Source organism: Antedon mediterranea, chromosome 3 (genome assembly GCF_964355755.1).
Source record: "Antedon mediterranea chromosome 3, ecAntMedi1.1, whole genome shotgun sequence".
NCBI classification, from domain to species: domain Eukaryota; kingdom Metazoa; phylum Echinodermata; class Crinoidea; order Comatulida; family Antedonidae; genus Antedon; species Antedon mediterranea.
The window spans coordinates 8373712-8384832 of NC_092672.1; the positions used below are offsets into that span (position 1 = coordinate 8373712).

The 11121-nt window shown below is 31.6% G+C and overlaps 1 protein-coding gene across 3 annotated transcripts in view; it reads left to right on the plus strand.

The window, feature by feature from the left end:
* The window catches only part of LOC140044762 (TNF receptor-associated factor 4-like), a 28122-nt gene that overhangs the window by 12509 nt on the left and 4492 nt on the right, over positions 1–11121 (plus strand). For 2 of the 3 annotated variants that reach the window (XM_072089409.1, XM_072089410.1), the window contains exons 3-5: positions 5741–5845; positions 7434–7595; positions 10715–11035. In XM_072089409.1, coding sequence (XP_071945510.1) covers positions 5759–5845; positions 7434–7595; positions 10715–11035 — 570 coding nt within the window. In that variant the 5' untranslated portion in view covers positions 5741–5758. Of the gene's footprint in view, positions 1–1025; positions 1111–5740; positions 5846–7433; positions 7596–10714; positions 11036–11121 lie in introns of those variants that run through there. The other variant, XM_072089411.1, reaches the window with a different exon arrangement.

Consider the following 11121-nt stretch of genomic DNA (forward strand, 5'->3'; position numbering starts at 1 on the left):
ACCACCACACTTGGTGATATGTACTTTAATGTAGAACAAAACATATTGCAAAGAGCTAATAATACTTAATGGTGTGGATGGCTCAATATTCACCCTATATACACTGCAGTATAACAAACTAACATTTTCTATTAGATTTTTCATAATAATTAATATATCCTACAACAAATATAGCTAATTAATGTTTGCTGGTTGTAAATTATAGTTATGGGGTCAATTATATTTTAATAGTTCAACTTTTTGTAAATAGAATTGATTAAATTAAACTGCCATCATTTGCTTGCTTGGGAGTTCTTTTGCTCATTTTGCTAGTTAGACCTTTACAAACTACTTTAAGTTACCAAAGGGTTGATAGTAGATTTTAAAAAGATTATAGCCCAGTAGCTCTTTACGGCAGAGAAGAATTATGTATTATTTCATCTACAATAAAAGCCCATTAAGGACCAACCAAATTCTCCCCTTATGGGATATATCCCCTGAATAATATTATTATAATGTATTGTTTGTATTCCTCTTAAATAGGGATCCCTTTAATAGGGGTGTCCCAAAGGAGGAGTTAAATATTGTATGGGATAGAATCATTAAAGAAGACAAAAAAAGACCAAAAAAATGGTGACTAAGCACAGTGAAATTTAGGCCTTACATGCACAGTAATTTATAAATACTTATCAAATTACATGTGGTTATTAATCAAACAATATTTATAGAAATTGAAATAGTAATTTTAAGAGCCAACAATTATGATTTATTGTAGGATTTGGGAAGGAAACAGTTCAGGTGTTCAAAACGAACGTGATATCTTGAACTACTGTAGACTATAGTGTACAGTATCCTACAGTATGTTATAGGTGAAGGAATCAGAAAAACTGTATTCAACCAATCACAGCACTGATAGTCCATTAGACAATTAAACCAATCATTTCATCTCATTAGAATAGTCTAACATATAACAAGGCTCATGAACTTGTTCTGGACACTAATGTACATAAGATCAGAGATTCAATAGATTTATTTGGTTTTTAGTGTGGAGATCAGTAACTTTAAATCTGCAAAAAAATAGGACTTAAGAACGCAGTCAAGTTTTATTTTAAAAGCTTCTTGTAATTTCAGGTCAGTTGGAATATGTTATACATATTTATGATATATTTAATTGAATTTATGATATTTATTTAATTAGTCACTGCATTTTATTTTATCATATATTAACTTTTTGACCTTAATGGAAAGTAATTTTACGTTTTTCAATTGAAATACCCTATAACTCTATTCAGTGGCGTAAGTCAGTGGGCAAAGGCTGTTGGTTTAGCATTCATAGGGGCCCTGCAACGCTGGGTAGTTGCATTGCACTGCTCATGCTCTGACACCCTGGGCTTAGCCAGTAAGCACTTAGTTATGCCACTGACTGTATTGCATCTACCTGTATACACCTCAATACTGTAATCATACCAAAACACTAACAGTTTGTTAAATGTATGCTCAAACTCTACCTTTAAATTTTAAATGTTACAATACACTTGTTTACACCTGAGTGTTTTATGTGCCATTTATTGTCACTGATGTATATACAATGGTCACACTCCATAAAATTTCTTTCTCATTTCTAACAGCCTGTCTGAACATGACCAGGTACTATAGTAATATTTTATGGCTGCTAAGTATCACCTTATTATTTAACATTCAAGAACAAAAATAAATATTTCCTCATTTAACCTACAATCCAGTGCCTTCTGATGTTTACCTCGTTGCAATTGAACTTTTGAAAATCTGCTGAAAGTTATGCATTATAGGCTTGGTTTCTTCCCTCAAATTGAAAAAAAATTTTGAACATAAAATATACTGATTGAATATAGTTTCTACAACTCAATTGCACAAAGGAGGTACAGTAAATAAAAACAAATTTTAGTTTAAATTAAATAGATAACCTTCTTTAAATAAAGACACTCTATTTTAGGGGTCACCCCTATATAAGAGGCACATTCCCGTCAAATGAGTGATGGGAAAAATATATTTTAACACTAGTGACTCAACCCCTATTCAGGGGACACCCTTTAAAGGGGACACTTGTTGGATACTGAAGGTGTACCCTTAATAGGAGGTTCTACTGCATTTTTAAAAGAAATAAAAAGTAAAAAAGGCATATACTGTAGCTCCAAAATTTGAAACTACCAATTTTTATTTATTGTTTAATATTATCTCCAATATGGTATGGCTGATACTGATCTCCTTTAATCTTGTGTCCAGTTTATCATCAGCAATAACATGTACACTTGGGATTCACATAGGATGTTAACGTTCTCTCATAAATTGAGGAAGAGAACATAAAAATTTGAATTTCTTTGTTTCAGCTTGTATTACCTCGTTACAAGAGACACTGTATTGCTATGCAGTAGGTCAGTAGTCTCTCTGCTCATTATAAATTCATAAATACATTTTCAATAATACACTATATATTTCTTTGTATTGCAATGATGCGTGTTTTTCAATTATTGTAGTACTTCATCAAACATGGCCAACATAAAATAACATTTTATTTAAAACTCAAGAGGCCCCTCTGTAAATGAGTATTTCCAATAAATCACACCAAAAGTAATTTTATTTTAATACTGTCAGACAGAATTTCTTTGTTTAAAAAAGCCTTTTTAATTGGTAATTGTATATAATCTTACAGCAAAAAAAACCAATTTATTTTGGCATCCACATCTCTTTGTTTCATTCCTACATCCTCTTTGGGCACCTGGTCTTACAAGTTAGATAATTACCGATAATTATTATAATAGAAAAGAATGAATGTATGGTGATTAGAAATTAATTTATTATTTATGAAAAAAACACCAAGTGATTTATTCTAAATCCGGGCACATGCTTTTAGCTAAGTACAAGTTAATTAGTAACCCAGATCTGACAAAAGTAACTTAAAAACAGGCTTTAGTGCATTGTTGATGTATTTAAAACAGATTGTATACTTCCAATGATGCCAAAATGACACATCTTGTTCTTTTATCATTGACATAATTTCTGCATGGTGATAGCCTTTCCAAACTGAACCCATCTTCTGCCCTATGAAGCTATACCAGTGATTGCTGCAATCTCTTTAGTCTTTATTGTTCTTAATATATATTTAGGCAAATTTGCCATGGATAACAACCCATCTTCTGCCCTATGAAGCTATTATCCAGGCTATGTTAGCGAATGTCGCAATCTCATCTTTTGTCTTTATCGTTCTGGCAAGGTGTCTTTCCCATCTCTATTTCTTTGTTTGTTTTTTTTTATATATTTAGGCAAATTGCCAAGGATATCCATTAAATTGCCAATCCCGTTCTCAAGACAAAACATATACACAAGATGCTCTACATAAACAAAGTCTCATTAGATTGTCTTTGGTAGTGGAGTTGTAATTTGTCATTAGAAAATATCCATATGACACATGACACATGACACAACTCCACTCAACTTTTCTTGATTTTTATATTAATTATTATATAAATATTTACCTCTAGTTTGGAATTATATGAATACTACTCATCACCTTATGTTATTGTCTGGGTAAATTGACCAATCCCCTTCTCTTTGAGGTAAGAAACGCAATGACAAGAATTTAAAATATACTAGCTCCTACTAATGCATCCGGATACATTTTTTTTTCTCCATAAGCAGGACACATAAACAATCAACGGCACTATTGATTTGTGAATTTTAACCATCATACTAAAACTTAATCCTAACTATTAAAATACAATCCAGTTTATTTCCAGTTACACATTGATTATATATTTTTTCCGGAAATTTTAAATTAAAATGAAGACATAGTACTTTTCTTAACCTTTATTCCACAACTTCACCTGCCCATATTTTTTTGTAACAAATTGCTTTCCTGTGTTTCTCTTTGTCTGGAAGGTAATGAAATTGAAACATCATTTTTATCAGCAACAAATATCATAAATCAGACGTAAATGGACATTACAAAGTTCATCCATTCAAGGGTCAATCAGGATTCATCAGATTACAAATGACACTGCAGACCGACTCTTTCTTCCTATTTCCCTCCTGCTGGCTGAAAACCACATAGGGTTGGTTTAATGATGGAGATATTATTATGCAATTAGATTATGCTCCATGGTACAACATTTACGCATGTGTTAATTTAACAAAATAATGCATTGCACCAAAGTGTACTGTAGGCCTAATTATTGAAGTCATTTTCACCCAGTTTTGTTGAAACAAATACCTTTTTAAATCCTTGGTGGTACCATGCTAATTAAACAATCTAAATTACTTAATTTTGGGATAGTTGTTACTGTAGTTGGGGATTGCACATGCCCATTGTCCTGTCCTGTGTCCCGTTTGTCTTTGTCCCTTCGTTTTGTGTCCCAGGAAGATCCTGTATCTTTCTGGGATCCTGCCTTCTTTCTTTTCTCCCCAGATGATGTATTTTATTTTGAATTGAATTGTGTGTGACTCTGACTCCCCCTCCACCACTTCCCCCTCCATCACACTCCTGTCTTGTCCAGTTAGAGGTTGAAATAGGTGATGGTCAAGAGTATTACTTTACCAGCTTTACTAAAACAGTATACAGTCATTTCAATGGAATTTATTAATTGTCATTAAATAATTGTATGTGTTTTGTATCTTATTCAGGTATTATCATAATTTAGGGATTAACTTAAAATTGCTCTGCCATCAGAAAACTAGAATTGAAATATGATATTAATATATTATATTGATAATATTATTGAAAATAAACTTGAAAAGATCATATCTTCAATAGAAAGTACTATATACTACTACAGTACATCCATACTACAGCAGGAGCCATCACAATCATGCAAATAATTATGGTGCATTTATCTTACAATATTTGTAAAATAATCAGTAAAACTTTTATTTCTATAAATTTTAAATTGAAAGGATTTTGATAAATATTTTTGTTGTAAAGATGTATTGCTTTAATGTCATCTATCTATAGTGAAATATAAAGTTACAACATAAAGTATTAGTAATATCTAATACATTAGAAATACTATATTTGATGGGTGGATGTGAATGTCACAAAATAGTTTTAAGTTACAGAACATTGACTTTAAAGCATTGCCAGTATAAATGTATGACATACATCATCAAAATCATAAACAATTCTTCGACATAAAATTATTAACATTTGAAATTTTATTTAAATACAGTAATAAAATGCATTAAAAAAAAGCAAAAACAAAAAAGGCAAATAAAACAACTTTTTCTTCATTTACTACTGTATTATTTTATAGTAAGAGGATAAATGTTGTTAAATAATTTGATATGATCCCAAAAAACTATTAGTAGAGCTGTAGCTTGGTGGTTTATTGTGCTTGCCTACCAATCTCCAAGGGCCGGGTTCAATCCTAACGTAGTGCCAGGGTGGTAACTCACCACTGCCACTCTCTAAGCATCAAATGAGATTAATTATAAATTAAATATTTGAATTGATGTTTCATTACAGTTCGTCCATTAATCAAAATTTATACATATTATTTATGTTTCAGTTTAAATAAATATTTACATATTATTGTACAGCAGGCATAATTATTCAAATATATTTTATTGATCGAGTTTGAATTTTTGTTTGAAAACCAAGAAGTATTGCCCTTTTAAATTGAGCTTAGGAAATTAGTCTACAAACCACACAGTCTGCTACTTTTAATTTCCAAGCATTTACAACATCTTAAAAGCATTTTACGCTAATGATGTGATATTTTTTGTTTTGCAGATATTACCAAACAAGGTCATGGCAGATGATATACTCTCACTGACAGTAAAGTGCTCATTTTACAAGGAGGGTTGCAAGTGGCATGATAAACTCAGATCATTACAGGTAGTTTATATAGTAGACTAGTCAACTAAAAGACAGTGTTTAGTATTGTATCATCTATAGAGAGTTAAGTGGCTGAGTGATACGGTAGGGGCACACAGTGGAGTTGTGGCTTGGTGGTTATGATGCTTGGCTACCACTCCAAGGGTTCAAGTCCCGTCAGGATTTTTTCTAAGGACACAACATTTTTACAATTCCCCTTCCAAACATAACTTTGTTTATGTAGAGCATCTTGTGTATATGTTTGTCTTGTGAACATCTGAGGGTCCCTAATGATCAGCAATTGCTAGATGGATCACCCTCATTAAATATGGTCAACAACAAAAAAAATACAGCCATAAAATGGGAACAGGTTCAAGACTCTACATGACCATAGTTCTGGTATTTTTGGATAAGGACTTAAAACTGGAGGTCCATTATACAGATCTGCCTTGTGTAAACTTTATAAAAACCAGTGCATCTTTTGGAAGAGAACTGAAAGGTTTCCTATATTGAAAATAAACAAAGTTGCGGCTCCTCAAATTTTACAAAAATGAATACAATAAAGCATTTAATTAACAAATATATGGATCTGTACAGAATGTATTATGTTACTTATTGTTTGCTGTGATTATTTCTTCATTACTACATACTGTACACTATATGTAATATACAGACACGTTCCTGTTACTAATTATGTCCAACTAAACCAGCATAATATACCATCTATCAAAATTGATTAACTGTAAAACGATGTGAGATTTGCGAGATACAAAATGCGTAACTTGCGACAAAACGCATGTAAAATGATTTGATTTGGCAGGTCGTTCGGGAATGTAGTTGATTTGCTAATGCATCATGAGCATTGCGTGTTTATTAATGTGTTGGTACTCAGTTAAAAGTGTCTACTGTACATCTGATGTATTACTAGCTAATGGGAAAATGTAATTTATTATCGCAAGGAATTGATAAGGCATTTAAAAGACAAGATTATACAAATTTCATAGGCTAAGTTAATACATCATTATCTCTAGTTTATATTCTGATATTAGCAAGCCCATAGCAATGCATGATGGCTACAGTTTTTGATCAATGTAGCCAGAGAAGTAGAAGTAGTAGGGCTTGATGTCAAAATGTTAAGGGTTACGTGGTGGGTGAAAAAACCCCAGTTCTTTCAGGAGGTACCCAGTGTTTTGAGGTAGATACTGTGTTATAACATGGAGGAATTAGTTTAGAGTTTCTTCCATGGTTATAAGTAGGCTTGCAATGGAAGATTTTGGCTGGGTGGAAGACTTCCCAGCACAATTAAGCTCTGTAAACTAGAAAATTTTTATTTAAAAAACAAGCTCTGTCTACAGTACACTATCAAACTATTTTTACAAAAAAAGTGTGATGTGCCTAAATATGGTAGTGATAAGCCCAAATATAGCGGTGATATGACATCATCATGTCCATATATGGGCACATCACATTTTTTTCACATAATGTTTGATAGTGTAGAGAGAGCTTTACATTCATGTTTGATGATTTTTGATATATAAATTAATATAGTGCATTATTGTAGAGCTGAGCCTTCTTTCAAGCTTAACTTTTAATTAATTAATTTTTCTAGACTCATCTTGAAACATGTGAATACAACTTAATCCCGTGTACTCACAATTGTGGTGCTATGGTTGCCAGAATGTTAATGAACGAACACTTCCGTTATGATTGTCCCAAGCAACGCTCTAAGTGCGAGTTTTGTGGTGGAGATTTCCCAGGAGATAGGTTACAGGTAAAGTATGGTTTTTATTTTTAAGGAATTCATAGTAAAAAGTAAAAAGTTAAAAAAAAAAAAAATGGAGATGTACTGTACAGTAATCGATCGGATCAGTGCTAACATTCTGAGCAATAAGACTACGATCTGTAGGTTGTAGATTCAATCCCTACCAGACAACTTGAATATATTAAATTGAGTATTTGGTACTAAACATTTATTCTTTTATTCTGCGAAAAAAAAAAAAATAAATAAATTTGTTTATTCAGGTATAAATCCAAAGGCAAATTACTTGGAAAAATTACAATGCTTTATATATAAACACATAAGGCACAGAACATTAATTCTAAACCGCCTGGTGATATACTGAAATTTAATTAAATTAAATTAAAACGATAAAGAAGGGGAAATCTGTATATATTCAGGTATAAATAAATATAAACAATAAAGGTGAAGTTTCAGTGGTATGTCAGTATTAAATTAAAAAGTTTGTTGTAAAAGGTCAATGCAAACTAATAGAAATAACAACAACTTGTTTACACTTGGTGTTGAACCCATAGTACAGTGCAGTATTGTCAATAGCAGTATAATTACTTCTAACAATTAAACATAAACAATTACAATTTTCAAAATATAACGGTTTTCTCAAAAGCTCTCATTTAAAAAACACAATAGAAGTAAAAAGAAATGTCAATATACCTCGATCCTATCATCTGTAAAAAAACCAATCAACATACCTCAGAGCATTATTTTAATGCCGAGTTATTGAACCTGATTTAGAACAATAAGTAATCATTGAAAGGGAAAGATTAAGGCTAATAACCTATTGATTTAAACCAATAGCTGCATAGAAACATGGAGCTCCATGATAGAAACAATAGTTATTGTAATTACACAATGGTTTGATTTTAGTCGGTAGACTGAAAGTAAATGACAATCAATTGTATTGTTTGTAGTAGTGTCATCATCATCATCATCTGTGTTGGGGAGTCAATATCAGTTGTTTCTTTGTTGCTTATGCCTCATTCTGTAGTAAGCCTGCTTTGTAGATAGATGCATTCGATTACAGTATACTGATATTGGATATTCCAATTAGAATTAAGTGTTAATTCTAATTCTGTATAGATCCTATTCATTGGAATTATAGTACGGTATACATCCTAAAATAATGGTTTGTAAGATTTTTAACTGCTTAGATTATGTTGCCTGTTTTTGTAGTTTAAACCATTTACTTACAAAATACTTTGATTAAGCATTTGATTGTGATAGGCTGATAGTGATACTGGATTTCATTAGACTCAAGTGTTTGGATTCAAGTATTTTTATCTTAATTTTTTTTTTCAAATGGAAACAAAAGTTTATCAATCATTCTGTATGTCCATCACTGGGTCACCATGGATTAGACAATATTATTAATGTAGGATATTAAGTGAAAACAAGTGTTTTTATTGTAGATTTACCTTTATAATAGGGTGTATATTTTGCCAGACCTTTTCTAGAATTGTTAGACATTACATACAGTATGTACACTACGCTTATTAATTAAGAATGATGTTTTGTATTCATCTTGGTTTACATACTATACACCTAGTAGTCAGTTTCTTTGTTGTTGAAATTATTCTGTCGAAGACCTGGTTAGACAGACTGGTAATTAGAATTCGCATACTCACAGCCAGCGACATATTTAAATTAGAAATGGTAATGAAGATTTTCATCAGTATTGGTTTATAAATTTGTTTAAAATGTGATTTAAAATGCAACACAAAGTAATTTAATGTCTTCATTGTAGGCATACTGTGCACTTTTTTTTAACATAATGTGATATCTTTGAAGTGGCGATTGAAATTTTGCAACTTTAGTGAATATTGGCCAGAGTCCCCATTTGTTGTTGATTTCATTTTCAATCATTTTTGTACAATTGTTTCAGAATACAGGACGAATTGACCATCATTCACAACAAAATTCCAATTGCGAGGCCTACTGTATATTTTTTTGGATGTATTTTTAAATAATAATATCCTGGATTTATAAAGCTCCTAAAGTTGTGAAACCTCTTAGCGCTGTACACATTATTACTACTGTCATTTTTTTATCAAACAAGTATAGGAACATAACACGCAAATTTGTGTTTTGACCATACCAGGTATCCATTCCATTTGTACATGGGTGGAGAGAGGCAAATTTTTTTGGATAGAATTTATCACTAGTAGTAGTACAGTATATAATGTAGAAATTGAGAATACAGTGTTTGTTAATGTCAATCGGTCTTTTCTTTTTCTTCTACGGTATACAGTAGGTATATTTTTACCTATTCTGAAAGTTACATGTTGAACAATTCAAGTTAAATGCAAACTGAAACCAATATTTTTTGGATGTATTTTCTTTGATAGAATTTCTTCAGTAGTATATGTTTAGACGTTGGAAATAGTGTGTTCATTATTGCCAATCACTCTTTTATCGTTCTGCTATCTGTTTATTATGACCTGTTCTGTAAAAGCTATGATGATTTATTCTTCAAAATTATAGCTTTTGATAATTTCTTATATGGTTGTATATTGTATTATCATATTATAGAGAGTATCTTTTAAGTAACGAATCCTGCTCTTGTGTAGGCAATCAATCATAATTACATAGCATGATATTGCTATTGGAATCAAGTGCTTGTTTATCACAATGTTTTCTGTTGTAGTCAAGAATAATAATAGCTACAGTATTATTGTAAAATGCTCCGAGGTGCATTTTAAATTCTGTAGAAAAACATATATGGTTGACATTTGGATTAAAAAAAATGTAATATGTAGATTTACTCTTTAGACACACAGTATATAATTGACATACTGGAGGATGGTTATGTCTGTAATTAAAATATGTAGCATACGGTACCATTCAGTTTTCGGAAGACATTCCTATTTAATTTATTTAATGTTTTAAAACTATAGCTAACCACAAATCAGCTGAACATTCCTGTAAAGGGGACGCTTTGTCTATCTATACACAATAGTACTTGTTATATGATCAATTTCAATTTTATTTAGTGATGTTTTGTATCTACAACTGTAGCGTATACAGTATCTGAGAAACAATCCATATTCAAAATGCAACACTAACTAAAACAAACACATGTTTTTTTTTTCTAGGCTCATTCAGGAAACTGCCAATATGAGTTAATGTTTTGCGAGAACAAATGTGGTGGAGAGTTACAGCGAAGGTTTCTCAACAAACACATGTTGAATGAATGTCCAAAACGCACCGTGCCATGTAAATATTGCCTCAAAGACTTTGTATGCGACACGCTGCAGAATCATTTGCATCAGTGCCCGCGCTATTTGGTGTCATGTCCAAACAGATGCGAACAAAAAAAGATTGCACGCGAAGATATGGAAAGACATGTTCGAGAAACGTGTTCAACGTCTGTTGCTACGACGTGCCCATTCAGAGAACATGGTTGTAAATTTCGGGTAGGTACCAGTTTTTTCTTTAGCTGACATAAGGTTTTTTCTTATCGTGTGTGAAGTCACATTGTACAGTAATTAATTAACAAATC